At 41.5% G+C, this 26,194-nt stretch overlaps 2 protein-coding genes across 2 annotated transcripts; one reads left to right on the top strand and one right to left on the bottom strand.

The window, feature by feature from the left end:
* The first annotated feature begins 93 nt into the window (after positions 1 to 93).
* LOC108673050 (protein singed wings 2) lies at positions 94 to 10,309 on the top strand. Its single transcript, XM_018160829.2, has 10 exons — positions 94 to 241; positions 2,789 to 2,847; positions 3,920 to 4,099; positions 4,571 to 4,721; positions 5,130 to 5,262; positions 5,851 to 6,023; positions 6,666 to 6,824; positions 7,137 to 7,304; positions 7,698 to 7,826; positions 8,013 to 10,309. Exons 1-10 carry the CDS (start codon positions 173 to 175, stop codon positions 8,274 to 8,276), a joined length of 1,485 nt encoding a protein of 494 aa, XP_018016318.1. The 5' UTR covers positions 94 to 172; the 3' UTR covers positions 8,277 to 10,309.
* A 413-nt stretch (positions 10,310 to 10,722) lies between these two features.
* Positions 10,723 to 23,708, bottom strand: LOC108673042. Its single transcript, XM_018160816.2, has 5 exons — positions 22,903 to 23,708; positions 21,808 to 22,779; positions 20,107 to 20,483; positions 19,265 to 19,409; positions 10,723 to 16,502 (listed from the first exon to the last, which is right to left on the bottom strand). Exons 1-5 carry the CDS (start codon positions 23,329 to 23,331, stop codon positions 14,424 to 14,426), a joined length of 4,002 nt encoding a protein of 1,333 aa, XP_018016305.2. The 5' UTR covers positions 23,332 to 23,708; the 3' UTR covers positions 10,723 to 14,423.
* Positions 23,709 to 26,194: the final 2,486 nt, after the last annotated feature.

The following is a 26,194-nucleotide window of genomic DNA, read 5'->3' as shown; positions in this document are numbered from 1 at the left end:
TGTTTCCATTTTCCTTCCACTCATGGCTGAACTAGTAGATATATAGTTCAATCATGCTTCCAGTCTTCCATTCGCTACTTGCGTTTTATTTGGTCCAGGATACGCGGAAGTCAAGACAGTGCGGATTGACCTCAAACCCATCAGCCGCTCATGCATCAAAACATTGCACTCTATGGCTTTTTACAGTAACCATTTCAGGAATAATTTTATTTTTATTTTAATTATAACGCTGCAAAGCGATGTGAGTTGTATTTGGCTCATATAACTGTATTTGCCTAGTGACATTTATGTACATTCATGTCATGTAAAATCTTTTCTAATCAAAGCATTGTAAAAATCACAAATTCACAATAAATAGCTTGTAGAATTGACAATTGTGCATGAACGGAAATGAGACTGTGGGTGTTTACATGGTGGAATATCAAATAAATGATACCTATAATATATTTATAATTTACCCATTTTTTATGCATTTCACATTGTCTTTCATTTTGTAAATTTATTGGATCAAGATATTTTCCCTTTAGTGATTTAGGTACGGTATATTATGTAGGTATGCAAAGTTTCAAAAGGCTTGGTCATTTAGTTTGAAACAATTTTTAGGATCAACTTTCTCTATAAACTTTACTCCAAGCATTAGTCAAGGCCTCATCCGCCTCAAGGGCTATAGGTAAATTTGACAACATGCTCAGGCTTTTTTTTTCTCATTCATGGATGGCTTCTGCCTGATTTTCCAGCTTGGAGTTTTATACATGCGGCATGCCTTCTTTCTAAAGATTTTGATGGTGCTATATGGTTATGATATGATTTTAAATAGGCCTGGACAAGTGTTTTGGCAACAAATTACTGAAGTTGTATTATTTTTGGCAACCTGCTAAACTCAACCATGCCTTTGGAAATTTTTATGCACACCTCAAAATTTTAAATTAACACATGGCTGCAATATGACATGTTTTGAAAATTTTGGAATCTTGCAGCTTAATTGGATACTGTTGTTGTAAATTAGATAATAGTTGCATAATTTGTTGAGTGATAATCTCAAGGCTCTTAAAAAAGGCTAGAAAGTCTCTTGCAGCTAAGAAAGTTGGTATTTCTATTCCATGCCTGCCGCACTCCGCCCACTCCGAAGTCCGAACCCTTACCTTAGTTCTGATGACAGTGTGAAAATCATTACCTTGTTACTCAAAATCACAAATAATTTATTTTTGTGGACATAAATGCTCTAACAACACAGGCAGGCAGCTAATAATAAACTAGTTTATGCAGTTGTCAAGAGTATTATAATAATAAGAGTAATAAGAGTACCTATTATATATCTGATTTATATATCTGATTCATCAGGGTATTGAAATTATTCTCTGATTAATTTAATTTTCAATTTTGAACTGTAGGTATCCAAGATACTTTTTGTATTTAATGCTTATGTCATTTCCAAATTTCAATTTTAAGCACTCTAATAACCCTTTGCCTACTTGATAATGAATATTGAATATTCTAAATGTAATGTTGTACCGGTATCCCAGTAAAATGTCATTTGGTAACCTGCTTTTTGATCTCCAAGCACCAGCAAGAAATTTTTTTAGAAAAGAAAATTTTGTTAGAAAAGAAAATTTTGTTAGAAAAGAAAATTTTGTTCCAGAAAAAAAACTATAAGAAAATTGTTAATAAAAAGTATGCTCTGGTTTTCAATCAAACCTGCATATTATATATCTATACACTTTCTGGACACAGCCATCTTGTCTAATACTAACCTTCATAAGCTTAGTATAGGGTGGCTCCTGTAGTGTATTACTGCAACTAAGACAAAAAATGAAATTTTATTCTCTATCATAATTTACTTCAAACTCCAGTAACAAACAAATTCAGCTATACATAGATCTTTATAGCCTTTCTTTATTTTTATTACCACGTTTTTCTTAGCTTTGTTTCTTGTCTGTCTGTCTGTCATCAAAAATTCACACCTTAATTTAGAGCTCTTCTGAACATCATAGAAACTTGAAATTTGGCATTCATGCTTATGCTGCCTAACAATTCAAGATTTGATCATCATAACTAATAATTAAAGAAAAATTTTTTAGAAAAAATATTAAAAAAGAATTAAAAAACTAAAAATTCACATTTGGGAATCAGGTTATTTTTCGAATATCCAGACTTGCCAACCCTGGAAATTGATTTGAATTGCTAAAATTGCTAAACTAAAAAGTAGCAAATAAATAAATATTAAAAACCATTTTTAAAAATCATGTTTTTCTGGTTTTTACAAAACTAAAAATAATGAAATAAAATAAATAGAAAAAAACTTTTAAAAACCATGTTTTCTTAATGGACAAAAAAGGATAACATTTACTCTGACATAACATTAAAGTTATGTAAACTGTTATGTAATGTTATGTAGGAGAAAATGTTTTTCTTTTTTGTCCATTAAGAAAACATGGTTTTTAAAAGTTTTTGTATTTGTTTTATTTCATTATTTTTAGTTATGTAAAAACTAGAAAAACATGGTTTTAAAAATGTTTTTATATATATTTATTTTGGTCTTTAGATCAGCTTGATCAAATTAAGTAGGTGATGCCACAATTTTTTTCATTATACTGTGGACCATCATACTGTATGAATGTATGCAATGAAAATATCTAATCACCAAGCTGAAGATGAATATCGGAGTCTTTACATTATTTGTGAACACATACCAAACTTAAATGGTATTGATGCTTTTTTGGGTGTTCCAGCTTCTCATAATAAATAAAAATAAATAAATCTAAAATCAATCATTTTTCTTTTGTTTCAGGAAATTTTGGGATATCCTGCTGAAGCCTTTGCCAATGCAAACACTGACAGCATAGAAAGGTAAACATTTCTTTACTTGGTTTTCAATTTATTTAAAAAAAAGGTTATTATTTTCATTTTATCATAGCCAAATACTCAGCTCTTGTTTAGGTACATCTCAGCTAATTTTATTTCAGGATAAAGAATAACTGTGTCTAATCTGAATATAAAATTATCTATCATAAGGATAGGTATACTGGTATATTCATTTTATGCAAGTTCTATTTTCTCAATGCTGCAAACTAGGCAATCGAGAAAGCCTTATTTTTGAACTTTCAAATCCCGCAAGAAGCCTAGTTCGGAGCATTGAGAAAATTAATAAGAAAATCATTAATATGAAATACGCTCTGGTCTTAAATAAAACTTGCATAAAAGAAAAATTTGTGCCTATCTATACTAGGCAGTATATATTCATATTCATGAAATTGTCTGATGTGAATGGAAAATTGTGTGCTGTGAATATAAAATGTTGTTCATTTTGACTGTCAGTACCTAGCCTTTATTTGAGCTAATAAAGGTAATAAATCTCCTTAAAATATGTCCTCATTAGTAGCTGGTCTGGGGCTCACACCACTAATATATTGAGTTCAATATACTTTTTTAACCTTTAATCGTTCGGAAGCACTCATTGGATCTACATTTTAATATATAGACAGCAACAGCTTCAGAATAATGTTAGGGTTAACCCATGAAGACTTAGCAATATGTTCAACTGAACTTCTTGAATTGAACTTCAGGCTTGAATTGGCCAGCTAGGTGGGCATTTAACTGGTATTAAGGCACCTCAACACTCCACACATTGCCCTCCCCCCTCCCACAGCCCGTGTGTGGAGACCTCCCCCCACACGGTGCTGTACAGTCCTGTCCCCCCAGCCCGTGTGTGGAGACCTCCCCCCACACAGTGCTGTACAGTCCTGTCCTCCCCCAGCCCGTGTGTGGAGACCTCCCCCCACACGGTGCTGTACACCCCTGTCCCCCCCCAGCCCGTGTGTGGAGACCTCCCCCCACACGGTGCTGTACTCCCCTGTCCTCCCCCAGCCCGTGTGTGGAGACCTCCCCCCACACGGTGCTGTACACTCCTGTCCTCCCCCAGCCCGTGTGTGGAGACCTCCCTCCACACGGTGCTGTGCTCCGGGCTACGCAGCCCCGCGGCCCTGACGAACGCCGCCCTCACGGCGCGTCACCTCACCGTCACCAACAGCTCCCTGGTGGCCCTCAGCGGCGAGCACCTCCTGCCCCTCACCCAGCTCCTGGCCCTCACCATCACGCACAGGTCAGCAGCCCCCACCATCACGCACAGGTCAGCAGCCCTCACCATCACGCACAGGTCAGCAGCCCTCACCATCACGTACAGGTCAGCAGGCCTCACCATCACGTACAGGTCAGCAGGCATTGTTCGCTTACGCATTCACAGCAAGTCAACTTGGTCGATCATTAATATTGATCAATGATCAACTGCATATTAATTAGCGATAATGAAATATTTATTGCAATATTTTACTCACCTAGCTGTCGCTTACCTAGCTGGCGCTTGCTATTTTCTGGTCACAATTTGATGCCGTGTTGTCCGTTAAGCGGCTCCGTGTGGTCTGTTTAACGATGCTGTGTGGTCCCTTGTGTGGTGTCGTGTGATCCGTTAAGCGGTGCCGTGTGGTCCGTTAATCGTGACCGTGTGGTCCGTTTCGTGACCGTGTGGTCCGTTAAGCGGTGCCGTTTGGTCCAATGATCGGCGTGGTCCCATCAGCCGCGTGGTCCTGAGTGATCTGGTGTGGCCGGCGCGGCTGGGGCTGGAGGAGCTGGTGCTGGAGCGCTGCTGGAGTAACTCCCCCGACACCAACAACTCCAATGGCGCAGTCAACAATAAACTACAAAAATATCTCCAGATCCCGCCCAAGGTAAGCTACGGTTTTTTGTGATGAGCAGTTAACGGATTTTTGTAATTTTCGTATGATTTTTCCTTGTACTAGTTTAGTTTAATAGAGAATTGCAGGAATAAATAGACTCAAATCGTACTTAAATACTGAAACAATAATGGCTGAATACTTTTGGGAGCCACGCATCGCCATTACTTACGAAATTCCATACTAGTATTAGCAAAATTTGTGGTTATATTTTGGGCAAGATCTATAGAGGTAATAATATGATGTGTGCAATATCCATGGAGGTAATGATGGTTTGTGAGATCGATGGGGTAATAAGATCGATTTAGGTTGCGATGATGTACGTTATCCATGGAGGTAATGATGACATGCGCGATCAATGTCCGTTATAAAGCTTGTAGACCAGTCGTATGCACGGTTCAGGTGTGGTCAGCGCTGACGTCACTCAAGACACTCAAGATTGTGGAGTGCAGCATCAAAGTGGACGACGAGCCCGGCGGCGATGGCGCAGTAGGTTTCGGTCTGCTGCCGCCTTCAACGTTCTTATCCATCGAAGGTAGGTTCGCCTAAACTAAAGCCTATCTTATGCCTGCACCTGTTAACAATCATTATTTTCTAAGTTGTGGTTACCCAGATTTCAATGATGGAACTTGATTATCTATCTGGAGAGAACACTAATTTGTGCTAACAAATGCTAGTCTCAGCTTAACTCCTAAATTTCTGCGGCTACCCGAGGCTATTTAATATCATACCAATGAAGCTGCCAGGATGGGAGTTCTCTCTAGAAAACTTCATAAGACGACTGCACTGGTTCTTGAGACAATCCCGCCTCTGCAACACTACCAGCAGCAATAGGCAAGAAACCGCATTGTGCATCAGCTGGCCCAACTGAGGGCAGATGCGTGGTATTTATTTTAGACCTCGGCTCGACTGAACACTAGACGGCGTCCCAACCTGGCCTGTGACTGCATCATTTAGACTATCTAGTCGCACACCATCTTTGTTGTGTACACGAGGAAGCGCTGACGAGACTGTTCTTATGCTTCCTCTTGCCATTAATATTACTAGTGTGTACACTTGATCGTGTTTAGCTAAATCAATACACAAGATAATACATATATATTATATAATTACTGGCGTTCAGGAGGCGAGTATGAGTGCCACTCGATCCAAGTGTACCTGTTGACGCTGGTGGAGTCAGGGCGCGCCGCTGTCTCTGAGAACACGTCCTGCTTCATCCTCGAGGACATCAGCAAGTTCAACTCCTACTATACCTTCAACAAGAAGCCTCTTCTCGACGTCCTCAAGCTCAGGAAGGTACATTATCATATTTTCGTCAGGCGTTAAATGGAATATTTTTCTGCTGATATGATTATTTGATTTTAGTGTTTGGATTTGCATGAATTATTAATTCGGAAATTAACAACTTTTAATTTGATAGGGAATAATGCTTACTTGTAAGTTTGAATCGTAAAAACGAAAATATGGACAGATCCCTCGATAGATGATGTTGCCGGAGGCAGTAACTCGTGTGTCTGCGAAATTAACACGCACGTGCACGAAAACAACGCATATTTCTGCATGATAATCACGCATCAAGGCTTGCCTCACATCATTGCGTGCAAGTAGCACGTGTCTCAGCGAGTGTACCGCTTAAGCAAAACGCGTCCCACCAAAACATGTATCTGCGTAAATAACACACTTCCCCACCAGAGCGTGTACCACTTAAGCAACACACGTCCCCACCAGAGCGTGTACCGCTTAAGCAACACGCGTCCCCACCAGAGCGTGTACCGCTTAAGCAACACGCGTCCCCACCAGAGCGTGTACCGCTTAAGCAACACGCGCCCCCCAAAACACGTGTCTGCGTAAATAACACACGTCCCCACCCGAGCGTGTACCGCTTAAGCAACACGCGTCCCACCAGAGCGTATTAAGCAACACACACGTCCCCACCAGAGCGTGGAGCGTTGCCCGTCTGCGTGCTCATGCGAGCTGCTGGGGTTCAGGTCGCTGGATCGGCCGCTGTTGTCCGTCGACTGCCGCGGCGCCGGCCTCACGACGCTGCCGCCCGCCATCCCGCCGCTCGCATCCTCCCTCATCATGAGCGACAACAACGTCAGTTCTTTATTCACTAATTCATCCATTCACTAGAAGTTCCTTATTAGGAATAATTCACTCCTTTCCGCCATTGTCGATGCTATTTTTGTTCGAAAAACTAAGAACTGTAGTTATATTTGTTGTGACTTCTTATTTTGGATTTGACGATACTGAGTGACGAAGACCTTGAATTTTACAACAGTTTAACGGGGAAACATTGTTACAAATAATTTGGTAATTACGAATTTATCTTTTTGTGCACCGCACTCGTACATTGACTCGGTGTTCAGTGTATGACTTAGTTCGTTATTCCTGTTCTGTGTTCCGCAGCTGACGAACATTGACGCGGTGTTCAGTAACCCCGACTATAGTCGCCTCGCCAAGTGCGACTTCAGCAACAACGCGATCAGCAGCATCAATGGCGCCGCCCTCCTTAACTACTTCACGTCCAGAGAGCACGACGTTTATTTCGACTTGAGGAACAATAAACTCTCGCAGGTATAGGTATATGACATGCTTCCCTAACGTTCTTCATATTCTATTTATTTTGCAATAGCTGGGTTTCGCGTTCTTGAAGTTAAGTCAATCAATGTAATAGCTGCAATGCAAAGTTATACTACTATAGCTGGAATTATGTGAACAAATACAGTGTTGTCTCAATTCCAAGGAATAAGAGCGGAACGATGCAAGAATTGGCTTTCAAATCTATTCCCAATAATTGTCCGATATATTCCGGGAACTTGCCGTCAAATGATTTGTCTATCAATTCTATTACATTTTCCTTTAATTCTTCGTAAAAATTGAAAAATAATAATATGACTTCCTACTCTCCGGAAAAATAATCAGGATTATTTTAGGCAAGGAAGTAATCCTGACTTGGCTTGTCCTCAGTTTCCTGTGTGGGAGTTGACGAGTTTCTACAACAAGGGGCACCGAAGCGGCGAGAAACATTTGCCCGCCTTCGACCTCAGTGGCAACCCCTGGGACTGCGAGGACTGCTCCTTTATTCCTTACTTTAAGGTGAGTGGCAACCCCTGGTATTGCGAAGACTCCTCAATGTTTCTTTCAGTTATAGTCAAGAAATTTTTGTGTTCTATTAGAACTGTACATCAGTTGCAGTCAAGCAAATTGATGTTCAACCATCACGCTAGCTGTGCATAAAAGAAAGTCAAGACACCACTTACGTTTAACTCACACCATGTGCAGTCCTTCGTGTACGACAACATGTTCCACATCCCTGACCACCTGCGGGTTCGTTGTGATGACACCGGCGCTCTACGACCTATCCTCTACGTAGACTTCGAGGCGCAGTGCTACCCCAAGCAGTCGCCTCTCATGGCCATCGATGTCGTGAACATCTTCATGGCGCTTGTCCTGCTTGCCACCATCGCAAATTTTGCGCACAACTATTATCAGTATCGCAGGTACGGCAAGTTGCCGTGGGTCGTGCGCCACTGCAAGAGGTGTTGAGTCTCGAACGCCGTGTCTCTTCTGACGTTGACTTCTCTTAGTTGCCTAGAGAAGTTATTACAAGTTTTCGACAAAATTTTAGCTATGTGTCATTGCCTAGAGTGGTTTTTGATGAATGTATGTCCATGTATTGGCACGTTTTCCAATTAAATGCTAAAACATGACGCATAGTAGATATTGTTTTGTTTTTATATGTTTTGTTGCTATTTTTTGCTCGGTTTTCTGTTAATGTATGCCCAATTATTGGGTCATATGCGAGATGAATATTCTTGGATTCAATAGTGGGTTGATTTTTATAATGTACAGCGAAAAAAGCTCCCCCTTTAACAGTTGCTGCGGCTGCAACATAAAGCCTCAAAACCGAGCAAAGCTGCTGCCATGGCGGCGAGTTTTATCCGCGTGTGCAACATGCATATTCAATATACATGCGTTATTAAGAAACTTGCTCGCTTAATAATTGCCCAAATATTCTTGTCATTACTGGCCGAGTGATTGATCTGGTATGAATGGTATGAAAAAGGCGTTAAAATATAAATTGAATATATGGAATAAATTGGTGGCTCTCAATTTGATGTGTTATTTTTTTGCAGCATTTAAATGCTTTGATGTGTGTGCTTTATAACCTCAAAAAATTGTAGCGTACTCTGACGAGTACATTCAACCGAAAAGCACAAACTTCTTGTGAGTGTGCAATGATAAGCTGCCATATTATTCTCTATTCTTGTTGTTTGTTAATGTAGTTTTTGGTGATATTTAGATGATTATTTTCTTGTGACTGTGACAAGTCATATAAGAGCGCGTGCCTTCGAGGGTTGGTAGCTGCGACTTATCTGCTTGACTGAGCTGGGTCATGTAAGGGCCGGCCGCCTCTGCTCTGTAGCTCCCTTAGTCTTGAACACATAAAATTGTCAGCAGCGTCCTGTTACGTACTTGAAGGTTGGCAACCTATTGGTAGTGTATGCAGACAAAGTTGAGAACAGCTAACTTTCTTGAATTGTTTGCTTCGTTGGCGGTTATGAATTGGTTTTCGTATTGTCACGTTTAATGCGTTAACAAATGAATGTAATATCCTGAGCCTCAACTCTTACCGTCCAAACCCTGTTGTTTCTTAGCTAGATCTTATGCTAGGAAGAATTCCTTAGCATCTCGGGTTGCTATTGATAATTTTCTCGATTAGTTTTCTTTACTAGACATTGAGAATTATCGTTTGCTCTGATTGCTGTAAAAAAACTTCGCTGTGTATTGTGGTAGTAATATAAGGTTAATTGCAACCATATCGACTGTAACAATCAAGACATCGAATGTGTTAGTGGTCAGTGATAGAACGCCTTTAATGAGGTCCCAATGGCGCTCTTAATACGTGTATTCCGTTCACGTCAATCTTCAGGAGTTAGAAAATAACGACCGTGATTGTGTTTTCGCTATTACTATAATATATATCAGCCTGTAGTGTGCATAATATATACCAGCATGTATTTTGTAGACGATCTTGATATTCATAAGACAACGACATTTATTGTGATCTGTTATTTTATCGGCTATCTTTGCCTGACATTTAGTCACACGTCTTACTCTTACTCCAAAAGAGCTACCCAGAAGAAATACTAAATGGATAGATGGAACGTCATGTAGTCAATTTTTGTGTGTAATATGTAAGGTTAGACTTCTTTAAAATGTTCATATTTTAGTGCCTTGTTGGTGAAACAACTAAACTGTATGAATGCCTTCAGTTTGTCTAGAATTTTATCAAATATCAATTTATTTAGTCAATTTGAGAGATAATACACCAGAGAAAATGACTTTTCGGTGTCGAATGTGTGCATCATTTCTATGCTATATTTTATGTATATTTTAAAATCTTTCTAAATAAGTGGATGGGTTGGAAAAATTTGATGAATTATCTTAAAATGTGGTACTAAATGCGCACAGTTTGTGCTGTGGACTGATTATATAATGTTATCGAGTGTAGAATTTTTGTGTGCTCTTCTCCTCGAAGCTGGGAGCTTACAGCATCGGTAAATGATATTATTTCACTGTGAGAAGTTATTATCCTCAACATTATGGCATGAGGTTAGATCAGCAGCCTCCTTGCTGGCCGGCGCGGTTGCGTCAAAATGGTTACCACGTCACGTCCAGCCTGGTACCACTCCACGTCAAGATTGTTACCACTCCGCGTCAAGATTGTTACCACTCCGCGTCAAGATTGGTACCACTCCGCGTCAAGATTGGTACCACTCCGCGTCAAGATTGGTACCACTCCGCGTCAAGATTGGTACCACTCCGCGTCAAGATTGTTACCACTCCGCGTCAAGATTGTTACCACTCCGCGTCAAGATTGTTACCACTCCGCGTCAAGATTGTTATCATTTTCAGTGAAATTTTGCCAATCGCTGAGCCAGAATTAGACGATCGGTCCAATCTGCGCAGGGGTACAATAAAACGCTCGTGTCATTCATAATTCATTCATGCATCCATCCGTTGGCTTCAGGTGGGTGATGAGCATAAAGTCTTAGTGAATAATAAGCTCGAATTGGAACATTTTCAAAAGTAGACATCTTTTCAAGTGCAGAAATGTAGTTCTAGACGCCATGTTGGCCGCAGGCGAAGATGAAAAGTCTTATGTTAAGTCATAGAAAATAGATATACGATGTAGAAAATAACAATTGGTCGGAGACTGGTAAATAAGAATTTTTAAAGGCCGTTCTTCTTAATATACAGAAAAGTAAAATACTATTGATAAAGTCCCTGGTGGCTTAAGACAAACAGACTCAAGCAAGTACAAACATAACTTTAAGCAAGGAATAAACTTTCTATAAATAAATAATAAGCATCTACGTCGTATCTACAACAGAACACAAACAAGTGAGACCGCTTCCAACGGAGCGTTCCTTTTAGGCGGAAAAAATTAATAAGTATATAATTCGACACCGGGTTTGTCTTTTGTCGGCGACGAGTCGATTCAGAGCACGACAAGCTTGCGTGTCGTCGGGCAAGACACAACAAATGTCTTTCACTCGCTATGCATAAACTGAAGCTCGGTCGTATCTTATGGCAGTTCTCAGCCCAAAGCCAACACATTGATTGACATGAAGAAAAAAAACTCATTTTAAACCGAAACTTTAAAGAAGTTGAGAGATATTCTCTAATCTTGCGCAAATTTTTAAAAATAAATTGACCTAAAAGTATTTATACATTGAATATAAGCTTCGCGGCCCGGTAGATAGTAACAAGTTGCCGGAAACGGCACTACTAAATGCTTGATATTGCCACGATTCAATGATCACATAGAAACTTCGTATACGTTATTGCACTGGCAGGGAAATTTAGACGCTATGTTGCGTCTCTAAAAAACTTTATATGAACATGAAGCTCTAAAAAGCACGTCTTGGTGCAAATATGTTACTAAGGTGAGATACAATAAGAATTTATGTGCATAAATTACTGAAAGATAAAATTAGAAATATGAGCTCATAATAAAGTATTTTCAATCTTAACTACAACAAATAAAAAGCTGCAATAAATACACATAACAATAGACAAACTAACGATATCGTCTTTGGAATGCGTGAGTTAAACATTAAACGCGGGTTATTTGTAACCGGCACTCGAAAATTGCATGTGGAATATGCGCGCCGGCGTGGATCATTTAAATTTCTGATCAATTTGAATACAAAACCCAATGCCCTTAACTGACTGTAAATTTAGATGTGAACTCTTCATAACTTGCTCGTTAATAAAACTTAATACGGCATCGTGACGGGATCGGGTGTGTAGTTCTCCAGCTCCCGAAACTCGGTAGCGTAAGATATTCAGAAGCGCTCCTATCGAAACCAACGTTCCGCTGCACATTGAGTGATACAAGAGGATGTAGGAGCATAAGACAATAAACTTGACACAAACATCGATAACATTTAGGAGCAACATCTTGGGGACTTGAGAAGGAGGCAACAGTGACTAAGCTTACCTAACCATGCTAACTAGTCCTGCACGAGGCATAACGCAGGCAGCGATAAAACTGCTGCCTGCGTTACTGCATACATGAAACTGCTTTGTATTCGTTACTCGAAATAAAACACGCTTTCAGAACGATGCAAAGACTTGTCGTCTCATTAGGCTCATATCTAACCGATTCCTTCGCATGAGACGATTTCTTCAAGGAATGGAGTCCATGTCGGACTATGGACTGTCAAGAGCTGGCGAAATAAAAAAACACGCAAATGTCAGCGAGCGAGCACCAAAAAGTTTACAATTCCATAGGAATACAAGGATGTAAATTCCTAAACCAATTTGCTCTCATAATAATTCACAAGAGCGACTTCCATTTACTGAAAGTAGAATGTATGCAAACAACCATGATACTGAGAAGCCTGGCGAAAACGTAAAGAAACACCAATCCAGAGAGCATGTTGGTTCAATGTTTTTTACAAGTTTAAAGCAGTCGAGGATGGAGAAGAAGACAACAGATAAATGGATAACCAACTGAAGCAGTAAATACTCACTGTAGCCAATTACAAAGTTCTGATCGTGGGCATTCACAACAAAATCAAGCCTATACAAATTCTTAGGAGCGGAAGAGGTGCGACGCAACTAATGATCAATCGTTCTGCCGATCACAATGAAGAGGGGAAAAGAAATGCACAAGCTGCCCTATTCAACGATTGAATGCCACGAAAAGTGAGAGACAGTTGTCTCGAGAAGCATCTGCATAAGCTGTAGAAATGCAGTTATTTCAATATGATTGCTGCTGCTTTCACTTCGTCCTAAGTACCGGACCAACAACCAGAGAAATTATTGCACACGGCGCCTAACTCTAGAGAAGAAAGACCACTAGTCCACTACACACTCTACTTAACAAACTCTAAACTTACAACCTAATGAATCACAAGTTATAGATGAAGCTTCACGGTCCTTCACCCACTGCAGTATCAAGGGATCATTGAACGAGCCAAAATGCCGGACAAACACTCCAGGCTGCAGACCTTGATCATTAGAACATCGTACGGTTGCTGAGACGACAAAAGTAACGCCATTTTTTAATTCCCGAACACATGCGTAAGTTAGGACAGATCAAACCTTTCATTACTTGCTTGGTTTGGTTTAGGTAGGTCCTTGAAATGTTGGTCCATAACCGAGATATTGTTGGAGTTCTTTTGTCAGAATTCACTCCCAATTGCAAGGAATTTTGTCGAGTTAAGCAAGAAAAGAAACGAGTATATTGATAAGAATTGCTTACGCAGCGAAGATGTCAAAGAAAATAGTGAAGCAAGGAGTATGATATAATAGTGATAATCCTCATCACTGCAGCAACACACCCTCCCATCAACTTATTGCTTCGAGTTAACACACGAAAGTCTTGAAACGCTTATACTGAAACACTGATATAAAACTACAGTGACCCTGGCCTCCCGATACTAGTTATACAAATTCTAGCGTTTCTTCGACAAAAACTTAACTCCAGATCATGCTAGGCTGGCCATTGGCGTTCTCCACCACACAATCGACCCCCTTGTCATCAAAGCTGACAGTGCAGTAAACAACAAAGCTATAGCCTAAACTTTTGGAATTGCTAAGGCTTTTCTATTTAGGCCTCACGAAATGGGAATGTACCGTACATTAACTGAGCAATAAATTAGACAATTCACTACACTCTTCTCCAAAGCGTACAACAGTTTTAATTTACAACAGTTGAAGTAAGTCCTCTTCAGATATAGCGGAGAACTTAGAGACACTTTATTAACATTTCATGATAAAACAACGGGCTGCATGGATGAAGTAAGGAAGTACACATCAGCCACAAATTTCCTCACATTATGTTCTACTGAACGTAGCTCCACTGTAATGCCACTTCTTATTGTTGAAGTTTCTGCTTCCATAAATTTCAGTTAAAATCCTTCTTACATTCTATTTCAATAACAAGAATCGTCATGGCTTCAAAAAGTTGAAAACGCCAAGCACCAGTGACACATCAATGAGAGTATTTGAAGAGATAAAACAACAATTGCAACTATTATCCACAAATCCCTTCGTGAACATGAAGGAGCCTCACCGGCGAGCACAAGCTGACACAAACATAAGATAGTACATGAGAGATCGCACATCGAAAACACTTTCTTTTAGAGCCAGTAAACGACGCACATTCGCCATTACTCAGTCTGAGGAGTCCGTCTCGTTTGGGCTATTCGTTACTTTGCCTTCGTTGTCGTCAATTTCACGAAGATAATTATTATTGCTTGAAGCAAGGTCGTCATCCATGCAGATGTTATTTCCTTGAACATCAAATGATGGAGCGACGTTCTCCGGAACACTCGCCACAGCTTCGGAGATTGACTGAGACCGAGATGAACTAGCAGCTTCCATATCGTGGGCTTCTCTAGACTGGACGTCAGATGGACCTTGCCTCCTCAACGCTGCTGCTAGTGAACTTTGAAGGCCAAGCGAACGAAGAGCATTTATCGCTGAAATGCTCGGCGACTGTTGAGTGACAAGATCTAAGTTTTCTTCTTGAACTTCTGTTAACCGTTTGCTCAAGTTCAAAAGTTGGGAAGAGACTGACCAAGGGTTGGACACGATGTCAGACGACGGCTGGGGAGAGCCAGGGTTTGCTGAAACGGCTGCCGCGGCCTCAATAGGGGACTTGCCTCGTAATAGGGCGTCCAAGACACTACTATTCGTGACAGATGTGTCACTATCTGTCCCAGGGCGAGCCTTCTCTAAATTTGGTGAGCAGGATCCCGATGACTGTCCCTGCATTGGACTTTCTTGTTCTGAACGATGAACTACGGGCGAACGGCTTGAATTTTGTTCCTGAAAGTTGTCTTGGAAACTACTGCTTGCCGCTTCTTGAAACCTTCGTATCATCTGAGACGCGTAAAATGATTCACGCTCGTAAGGATTAGGAAGAAAAGATGGAATGAGAGGAGACGGAGAATTCCAGAGGTTGAAGGGATTCACTTGGGTTGAATTAGGAGAATCGCTATTGTCGTCCATATCGAGGACATCGAACTTCATTTTCGTTAGATTGTAGGTGTCATTCAAGTCGTTAGTGAGTACGTTCGCTCCATCATCCTCAGTGAGATCAATGGTGGCAGCAGCCTCTTCCTGAGCATGAGAAAATTCTCTGCCAAACATTGTATTCTCTAATGAGAATGAGTGAGGAGGTACCATGGTCGGGCGACCTGAAAGAGCTGGTATAGATTTAACAGTATTTGGGTTCGTGGCAGTGGGAGTTGTAGGTGCACCGTCTTTCTTTTTATTACGATTCAAATGTCTTTCTTTTACTTTGTACTCAAGGGTAGAGTGAGGTACGCCATAAAAACTTCCAGCTCGATGAACGGACATCTCCCCGCTCTGGACAGCTTGTACAGCCTTGATAAGATTTTCTCGGTCATAATTTCGATATTTGCCTCTTTTCGGCCTCGATCCCTTACCTCCGCTGCTGCAACTGCTAACAGGAGATCCTGCACGCTTCTTGCCTCTCTTCTCCTTGGCTGGAGCAGCGGATGCGTGAATAGCTGTGGGGCTCCTCATTTCGGGAAGTTTCTCGCCACTCGAAAGATCATCTCGCACAACTGGACGTCCAGTGCATTCAGCCGCACCGTTTTTCTGGTTCATGTAGTGAGTGATCATGACTTTAAAATCAGCAGGATCAATTGGACGAGCGAAACCTTGACTAGGTTCTGAAAGAGGCTTAGCGCTGTGATCGAACGTACTTGAGTATGAATTGCCGGCAGGGTCATATGAAGGAATCACGAGACTCGGATCAGGCGAAATTGACGTGGTTCCTGTCAAATGCGTCATTCCTCGCAGCGAATCGCTTACTGCCAGCTTGCTCCTGTTTATTTCTTCCGCGTATCGTTTCTCGATCATTCGCTTAGCGAAGTCTTCTAGCTTGGGGTACAGAGAGAGCGAGCTCATGAGGTTGTCCAGTATCTCTGAGCGCTCGGTACTGAGGGCAAGAGATGTGATGTTCTCAATGAGGTGAGCAAGTGCTGGATCTTGTGCTTGCCTTCGATCCATTACTTCTTCGTCCCTGCAATGTAAATCAGATGGCGAAATCTTTGTAATTTCTTCCAGTTTGATCGCCATTTTATTCCTAATGAGAGCCCGTAGCGTCTCGGATGAAGTGAAAGCCGCTTCTTCTGGCATCGGCAACAGCGTCATCGCTTCCGCCGCGTTCTGCTCCAGTACCTTCTTTGCTCGCTCCTTCTCAATGGCCAACTTGTATACCTGAAAAATTTTGCGTATTAATAGAAAGTTTGATATTTCTGAGTAAAAATTGTGGGGAATGAATCATCTCAAAAATTTTACGCGCGAATTGAAGGATGAAATTCACGCGCCGTTAGATTGCATCTTCTAATGAGGGAAATTTTTTTTTTATTTGGAAAATAAGAAATACATAATTGATCCTACTCGTTAGGAGAACTGATTTGACCATGAATTTAATAATTAGTTTCATTTATTTTTTTCATTCTCTGCTCCCTTCTTTGTAGATGTATCAGCAGTAGTGTTTGGATGTAAGTTTTGACATTATTTTATTATCATTTCACACAACAAATAAACGTGTGAAATTTTTAAATAACTAGCACCGAGTTGTTTGATGATTCGAATGATTTAACTTCATATTTGTCTTTATAGTATAACGCCTATGTGCTGCGTTCATATTCATTTCACTATGATGAAAAAAGTCATACGAGAGACCTGCCACAAAAGTCATTCGAGAGACCTGACACAAAAGTCATACGAGAGACCTGACACAAAAGTCATACGAGAGACATGCCACAAAAGTCATACTAGAGACCTGACACAAAAGTCAAACGAGAGCTGCCACAAAAGTCATACGAGAGACCTGCCACAAAAGTCATACGAGAGACCTGCCACAAAAGTCATACGAGAGACCTGCCACAAAAGCATCTCCCACGAGTCCCGGAAGAGGGCCGAGATTTGAGTGGTTGTGAGTCACCCAAGCGAGAAATTGGTCCAATGCAGTTAGTGTCATGCGGGTCACTTGCATGTCAAGACGAAACGCCGCCTCAACGCAGTCAAAATGAACAGCCGTCACGTGCCTTATTTTATTCGCATATTTGGTGAGAAGTTCGAGCATGCGCATGTATTGCGAGATTCTGCGATGCCCATGGACATGAAGGACAATTTTTTGCTGCATAAACTGAAAATTCTAATGTCTCTGACAGAATCACCGTATAATGCAGCATATATCACTGTTCGCATTAATTACTTCTTCTTACTCATTTAACCCGGATTAGATCGTTCTTAAGTTATTTTATCATTCGGCTGAAATTATGTAGTTATATTTATTATGGTTCGAGTCTTTGTTACATTCAATAGTTGGCTCGACAGAAACGCACCAGTAAACTGTTGGATTCATTTGAGTATCGACGGAAGTTTCACTAATGTCAAAAATCCAGTACAAGACACAAAAAACACATTTATTGGCATGCCGAAAACATTTCTTACTCATCGAATATTGAGTAGACGCTCTTCATTCACTCATGTATATGCTGAGACTGACACACCGAGCGATGGCGGATTGCAATTATATGTATCGAAATTAATGCATTTTATTTCAGCACATATTTGTCCGTTTTGCAACTAAGTTAATTTCAACTAAGAAAATTGCTGTCACTAAAATCTAGGAATGAATAATTTCTGAGTTTATTTTAAGACATGTCGGAGCCTATGAATTTTGCATGGAATTTTATTGACAGCGCCGTACACAAAATTATTTTCTATTGAACGTACTTCTAGTGCCTTACCTAAGATAATTTGCCTTGAATGCATGTATTGCTAGCACCGTACCAAATATAATTTTGTATTGAATGCGTATTGCTAGCGCCGTACCTAAGATAATTTTGTATTGAATCCATGTATTGCCAGCGCTGTAGCTAAGATAATTTTGTATTTAATGCATATATTGCCAGCGCTGTACCCAAGATAAATTTGTATTGAACGTATTGCTAGCGCTGTACCAAGATAATTTTGTATTGAACGTATTGCTAGCGCTGTACCCAAGATAATTTTGTATTGAACGTATTGCTAGCGCTGTACCCAAGATAATTTTGTATTGAACGTATTGCTAGTGTCATGCCTAAGATAATTTGTATTGAACGTATTGCTAGCGCCGTACCTGAGATAATTTGCATTGAACGTATTGCTAGCGCCGTGCCTAAGATAATTTGCATTGAACGTATTGCTAGCGCCGTGCCTGAGATAATTTGCATTGAACGTATTGCTAGCGCCGTGCCTAAGATAATTTTGTATTGAACGTATTGCCAGCGCCGTGCCTAAGATAATTTTGTATTGAACGTATTGCTAGCGCCGTACGTAAGATAATTTGCATTGAACGTATTGCTCGTGTAATACCTAAGATAATTTTGCATAGAACATATTGCTAGCGCCGTACGTAAGATAATTCATCACAGCAGGCCGCTCGTCCTTAAAGTAGATCATATCATACATCGCTCGGTCCGCGATATTTGTGCACTAGATTATAGACCTCCCATTAAAAAGAGTACATTTTATACAATACATTGCGCTTATATTGTTCTCTACCAGTAGTAAGTAGATGCGCTGTTGAAAACCTCCATCACTGCCGCAGAGTTGCCTTGGATGGCGGGTGTCTGCACCTGACATTGCCTACGTAGCGCCTACAGAAGCAGCAGCGTGCTGTGTTGTGCTGCAGAGCTGACCATCAGTCGTGCAGAGCGCTGTGCCGCAGAGCTGACCATCAGTCGTGCAGAGCGTTGTGCTGCAGAGCTGACCATCAGTCGTGCAGAGCGCTGTGCTACAGAGCTGATCAGTCGTGCAGAGCGCTGTGCTACAGAGCTGACCATCAGTCGTGCAGAGCGCTGTGCTACAGAGCTGACCATCAGTCGTGCAGAGTGCTCTGCTGCAGAGCTAACCATCAGTCGTGCAGAGTGCTCTGCTGCAGAGCTAACCATCAGTCGTGCAGAGCGCTGTGCTGCAGAACTCACCTTATTCCTCAGAGTGGAGCGCGGTATGCCGTATATGACGGCAGCTCTGCGCGTGCCGAGCTTGCCACTCTGGATGTCCCGCAGAGCGGCCTGCAGTTCTGTGTCTGTGTAGGACCGCTTGCTCTGGTCCGTGCGACGCCGCCCTCTGTTCGTTAAATTAATCTCTCTTATTTGTCCGTGAAGGTAATTAAACGTGTCGTAATAAATTGATCACATTCATTCCGTTGTAATTGTATTCAATAAAATTTTAATATAATTGTCGCATTTATGGTCGTTAAATGCATCGAATAATAATAAAATTATGATCTTTATAAGGTAGAATATTCATGAAATAACATTGTAATATCAGACTTTATCATAATCTTTCATAATCTCAATCACGACGTCGATATTTTACGTTTTTCGCTTACTCTTTGGCCCATGCGTCAATAAACTATATGATATTTCATCTAATAAAAATCAAATAAAATTATTACCACAAGATTTAACTTGGAAATATTCAGACGTCATTTCGATATTTAGCCTTCCCTATCATGAAAGGTTTCATGGCAAGTAATACCATGTAGGTATTACTTGCCATTCTTAGTGGCAAGTCTACAAGTAATACCTACATTACTTAGTGGCAAGTAATATAGACCAGTTTGAAGGGTACTTATTCCTATATGAATTTTATTAAACGCTCGTGGATGTGATGAGTGTTTTCCGGCGCTTCATCCGGGCGAGTGTTCCAACAATCATTTATCCAAAATAATGAAAACCAATTTCCAACATAATATGAATCCTATATCATGTACATTCAAAGTGTGCCCTCCTAACATACTATGAACTATATTCTCAATTACCTGCCTGAGGCCTTAGCCTCCAGCACGCGGGTGATCAGGTCCTCGGTAGAGAGAGGCTCAGGCAGCGGGGGCGTAGCCGCTGGTCCGCTCGCCCCTAGGGACCTGAGCACCGCCCTGCCGCCGCTGTCTGCGTCGCCGTCGTACGTCAGGCAGCCCACGGCGCCCAGAACTGATGGCTTAGCGGTAGGTGGATGCGAGGGCCGGGCGGCGTCCAGCGGCCAAACCATGGGCGAGTCTGGCGACCCCGAGGCTTTCGAGCTCAGGTCGAGGGGCTTGATGTCGAGAGGCTCGTCGGGGGACACCGCGGGGGAGGGGGAGTACAACGAGCTCAACCCCAGTAGGGATGAGTTCGGGATAGCCATGGTATTCAAGGAATGCTGCAACAGGAATGAAAAATATATTAATTATATGGTGAGTAACTGGTCATTTGGTACTTAAGAAACCGTGAAATAACGAACTTACCGAACTTACCTTATGATACATTTCAGATTGACCAGCTGGATAATGAACACAAGTATTCAATATAACTTTAACACAAATGCATAATTTGCTCGAGGAATTGTTCAGAATTCTTGTAAATAAGTGTTGCCCGTTAAAGGCTCCTAATATTTTATAGTGAGAGCGACATGCTCGCGAGCTGCGAATATTACGTTATTTTGCCCTGTGCAACAAACGAGTCGAAATTAAGCAGATTCTGAGAACAAAATTGGCGAGAAAGCCTTAAGAAGTCGCAGTGACACCGAGCGACGCACTCATAAGTTTGTATCGCGCAACTCGCGCCAGGCAATAAAGGTGAGGAGCTAATGAGGTGCTGAGCGAGTTAGGCGAGACTCGTACCAATTTGTAGGCACAACCTTCATCCCCTGAGCTGAGTAATTCTGCTGCGTTGCAGCTCGCAGCAGCGACATGGCCTTCATCTCCTGAGCTGAGTAATTCTGCTCCGTTGCAGCTCGCAGTAGCGACAAGGCCTTCATCCTCTAAGCTGAGTAATTCTGCTCCGTTGCAGCTCGCAGTAACGACATGGCCTTCATCTCCTGAGCTGAGTAATTCTGCTGCGTTTCAGCTCGCATTAGCGACATGGCCTTCATCCCCTAAGCTGAGTAATTCTGCTCCGTTTGCAGCTCGCAGTTACTGGGATTCGAGCTTCAAAGATACTCTGAAGTTTTGCTACGTCACGCACGAGCTACTAAGCATGAAACGCTCGCATCACAACTCTCGAGTTGAATCCGTTAATAAAATTGTGCATTGTTCGTGCAAAACCGTCGTTTTTTTTTTTTATTCGTTTGTTTCATGCTAGGTAATATGGCCAGCAAAGAAACTTAGTGGAGATAAATTTCTGGACCTTGTATGGACCTCGCTTATGGAACAAACTTGATCTGAAACAGAACGATTAATTCAGTACAAAACGCATTTCCATTCATTCTCGCTATGAACCTGTATGCGTTCTGGTTTTGTAATGACATACCAGCGTTGCTCTGGGCGATGCCTACGAGCAAACTGTGTTCTGGTTGGCATCAATATTTTAAAAGAAATACATATTTTATTACTTCAGAAGTTGGATTTTAAGTTCTTCGCGTAATAAATAGGCTAATTTGAGCTTGGATTTATGATTAAAATCTTGAGACAATCCTTTCAAGCTGAATACTTACCGAAGGATAAGAGAATATATTCTGGTTTCTATAATGCGTAGATTTCGCTCACCTGCATCCTATGCAGGGGATTTAGCTGGGAGCCGAGAAGCCAAGCTAGGATGTGGGGTGGAAGGTTGCTCGTCGGAGCGCAGGGAAAACTTCCTACTCTGTCCTCCTCAACAACGCTGTTGCAGCTGCTGCTGCGCGCAAGACTAGCTACTGAGAAAAAGTCTCCTGACAACGAGCTTTTGATAGAAAAAGTCCCAGAATGGGGTGCCTGATCTCTGGGCTGATCATTTGAATTGCCTGGAGCTGAAGCGGAGAGGGCATTCTGGTCATGCTGATTGTCAGGACTCGAAGGTTGAATATCGATGGGCCCGGTTGATGGCAAGTGCGGAGAATTTGAGTTCGATGGGGAAGCTTTAGGCCGAGTACACAGATCGAGGGTTTCGTTACTTGAAGCAGATGGACAAGGAGCTTCTTGTGTTGACTGACTCACTCTGTTGTGAGGAGTCAATTCTTTTGTGAAAATTCTGGAGCTCACTAGACAGCCTTGTAACATCTGCTGTTTGATGGCCTCGTTACGCACCGTCATCGACATCTGCAGAGGTTGGCTGAACGGCCGTGAATTTGGCTCGTCTATTTTCAAAGTAGGATGTTGTCCCGGAATAGTTTCGGTTGTTTTCGTACATGTTGCCTCACGGACAGACACTACATCGATGATATCATTCACGTCGTAATCATTTTTGCCATCACAGACTCCCTCTTCCTTAGCTGAGCTCGAGAGACGCTCTTGTGGAGCTTCTGTCGACTGAACGTCGCACGACAATTTGTTGGCGACATGCTTTTCACCGAGGTTCTCAGGTTCAGAAACTTTAATTAAATGGTTTATTATTGTCCCCGCGTTGTTGTTGCATGCTTCCAAAGAAGCTTGAGAAGAGTACTGGAAGCTTCTTGCGTCATTGTATCCAACCTCCGATGCTGAGCTCCTGCTTGTACCAAAGGTAGCTAAAGTTGCGTGCGGTGCTGATGAAGATGCCACCTGCAAAAAACATTAGCAATAAAGAACTTCACATGAATTGGGGTTTCAAAAATATTATGATCAAATATTTCACTCAGTTGCAATGGAAACAGTAATAAGCAGACATTGGGAAGTCGATCTCACCGTTTGCAAATGGCTGCTGCAAGCTGAGCAGGCATTCGTGACGTTCCAAATCTGCTTGAGCGATGAACACATTTCTTCGTAGCTTCTTCTTGTCGATGAGTTTGACTCCAGAACACTTGAGTCTTTCACAAAAGTTTCTGTTGATGTACCATGAGTAGAGGAGCTTGGGGTGTGATTACCCTTTGAACTACTGTGACCGGCAACCGCGTCCAGAGAAGGAGATGCCCGGGTTGTGGTAGTAGTCGCACTTGCCGAGATGTTTGCAGCTAAAGATGCTGCTGATTGAGAGTCGTTTGCGGAAAAGCTGTTTACATCAACCATCGCCATTTTATCGTCGGCAAGTACACTTGAACCGACAGAATTTGGAGGTGACGATGATGGTCCCAAAGAAGGATCTTTAGAAACTTGCATTGCTGCAGTAGGAGGCATTCTGACACTTGATGTCGTCACAGGATAAGCAAATTCGCCTGAAATCTGCTCTTGCGGAGAAGAAGAGGTCCTATGAGTTTGTGGAAGTAATGGTTGACTTGTGCCACTGATATGAGGTTGTAGTAGTAATGGTTGACTTAGGCCACTGATGTGGGGTTGACAAACATATTCTACGCCGCCCTCAAAGTTCAGAGTAGGATGCCGTGTGGAAGTTTTTGCAATTGAATTTAAACTGAAATCAGCAGAATTTACTGGGGTATCATTTTCAGCGTTATAACATTTTTGCGTCTGGAATTTGGATACAATAGGAGTTTGGTATCTGTGAGAAGGGTGAAGATTACCGACACCAGTATGATCTGCGGCCGCAGGTACGTATGGCGTTTTGCGTGGAGCGAACAACCGTCCCGGAACCCTCAGGAGTGCTTCAGGCGATTGATGATTTGCTGGAGAAGTGTATGCATGGGCGTCAAAGGTGTTCGTTTTGAGAGCACTGCAGTTGGCCGCGTGGTTTGCAGTTGTGTTGTTGGGGTATGTTACGTAGGCTGAAGCTGGTAGGGTTTGAGGTACCACGTTAGGAGCAGATGAGATTGTGAACACTTCTTGTTGGATTGTTGTCGTTGTTGGCTTCAAAACGTTAACTGGGTGCGGGGATAGAGATGCCAAATGAGACGAGGTCGTCTGCAGCGACGAGAAGTTTGTTGGGTTCAGAGGCGTCGGGTGGCTGGAGTTGCAGTAAAGATCAGAACGAATCTTGAGACTGAGAGGCTCTCCCATCATCTCTTCGAGAACGCGCTCCAGACCTGCAGGAGAACACATATATGCATCATTTCAATCCTTCTTTTGAACATATTTTTTCATAACAATAAATTCCGATAAATATATGTGACTTGTGCGGGGCAGAAATTTCGAGTAATCGTAATAATTTCAAGGCACCATTTTTTTTGCTCCATAGCTGTGAACAGAAAATGAATATATTTTAAAAATCGTCCTAATATATATTTTCGCAGTCCAACTCAACATCCTAATTTCATTTTACGCCTGATTTTTTTATTTTTCATTCTATACAGGTAACAAAATGGATGAATTGTTCGTTTACTTGCCCCTGCCATACCCAGACACGCTCACTTCAAGCATCAACGAGTGCAGCTTAGGTAAAATAAATGCCAGTGGTGAGTTCCCTCCTCAAGATAACGTACCGAATAATTGTCCACCGCTGGGAATGTTTTGACAGAGATTACAATTAACGAAGCTGCACCAGGGAAGCCGTAAGTTTGCATTGCTAATCAAAGAAGCAGTTCTTCACTCGGCTTACCAGTTATTTCCATCAAAGAAAGCTCAGTAAATGGACACGTAACAATCTATTGGAAACGAACAAGGATGCTGAGAAACTGAGGCAAGCCGACGGTGATTGGCTGCATGCGGCAACATTTGAAATGTGTCCATAAAAGACTGGAGTCGCTTCAGTCTAGGAATTCAATAGTCAAACTCGGTGATCTTGAGCGCTAGAGAGGCTTAGTGCCAGACTTTTACATACCATCTTGAGTTGTTAAGTTGTATCAACATCGGTGAAATTGAGTTCAGTCTAAGTTTGTATTTCTTACTGGTTGGAAGAAAATTACTTAGAACGTTTGCAATTTCTCTGTATCATAAAAGAGAATTGCTATTTCAATTTAACGTTTACAGCCTATACCAACCTATTCAGATATTCGACAATTCATAATCTCAAATGCTGATCCAGTTGCTGCGGCCAGTAAATTTCAGGCACGTAATTTCCAATACTCGACAAGCGACGTAACAAGTATTGTGGTTTTAATCAATATATTTTGTCGTATTCAAATTATTTATCAAATATGGCAATGGTGAACACAAACAAATATAGGCAGCGTCTCTCTGCTCGTTAATTCTAAAACTTTCCGTCCAGTGATCACCAAACGCATCGAATCTTCAATATCAGAATGAGCTTATGAAAACAATGTCATAATAAAGTAGAATAAAATGGAGCTTTCCATTAGCAGCAAAATTGTATTCAAAGCATATTGACCACAAACGAAAATAAACTGCAGGCATTTTGTGAGTCATTCGATTATGGGTTAACTTTGGCCGGAGATTAAATTAAAGGTCGATTGAACAGATTCTACATATTCTAATCAAATAAATATGAGCTTGTTTCGAGATCTCCACGGTTCAGGAAGTCCGACGTAATGGAATGTCCACCGTCATGCGCAAATACTGACATTTTCATTTCACGATGAAACAAACATCATAGGATCAAATTACACCGTTTTATACCATTTTCCAGGAGTTAAATTTTATGAAAAATATATACTTGCGACTGCAAACATCACTTGCCGAAAAACATTTTCCTCCAATCAGTGTTCAAGTTCATTGGTGTTGCAAAACCTGAAAAGTCAATCTCTTTCAGCTAGGTAGGCAATGCTGCTTTGCTAAATGAAATCCCATACTAGTAAGATTACTTGTGTATGTTTGAGAGTTCTCAGTACGAAAGGCTATATTCATGAGATCACAAGTAAGGTTATTTTGCACTGCGTTGCAAGCTAGCAAAGTGGCAACTTGAACATGCACCATAATCGGAATTAAGGGAGGGTCTCATTCGCCCTCCTGCAAAAACACGGCGTGAAGGGGAGCAATGAGCGACAAGAGTAGAACTTCGCCAATATTGCTCAATGACGGACCTAATTGCACAGAAATTATACGGAAAATTTACTGCATTATGGTTAAACTATATTGGATTAATTCATAACTACTATGATGAAAAATTGCAGATAGATTAATAATATAATATGATTTTCACCTCATAAGTTAAGAAATTCCTTCAACTGGTGGACGCACTGGAAGAGGGTGA

This window comes from Hyalella azteca, unplaced genomic scaffold (genome assembly GCF_000764305.2).
Source record: "Hyalella azteca isolate HAZT.00-mixed unplaced genomic scaffold, Hazt_2.0.2 contig2171, whole genome shotgun sequence".
NCBI lineage: Eukaryota > Metazoa > Arthropoda > Malacostraca > Amphipoda > Hyalellidae > Hyalella > Hyalella azteca.
This window is presented reverse-complemented; position numbering and strand designations above follow the sequence as displayed.

Bases quoted from the DNA above. Each gene is read 5' to 3' on its own strand.
- LOC108673050 (XM_018160829.2), top strand. From the start codon at position 173: ATGGCTTTTTACAGTAACCATTTCAGGAATAATTTTATTTTTATTTTA. The intron at 2,848-3,919 runs GTAAACATTTCT...GTCCTCCCCCAG, and splicing joins AACACTGACAGCATAGAAAG to CCCGTGTGTGGAGACCTCCC. The intron at 7,827-8,012 runs GTGAGTGGCAAC...CACCATGTGCAG, and splicing joins CCTTTATTCCTTACTTTAAG to TCCTTCGTGTACGACAACAT.
- LOC108673042 (XM_018160816.2), bottom strand. From the start codon at position 23,331: ATGCCTCCTACTGCAGCAATGCAAGTTTCTAAAGATCCTTCTTTGGGA. The intron at 22,780-22,902 runs GTGAGATCGACT...TGTTTTTTGCAG, and splicing joins GCAGCAGCCATTTGCAAACG to GTGGCATCTTCATCAGCACC. The intron at 19,410-20,106 runs GTAATTGAGAAT...TTTAACGAACAG, and splicing joins GAGGCTAAGGCCTCAGGCAG to AGGGCGGCGTCGCACGGACC.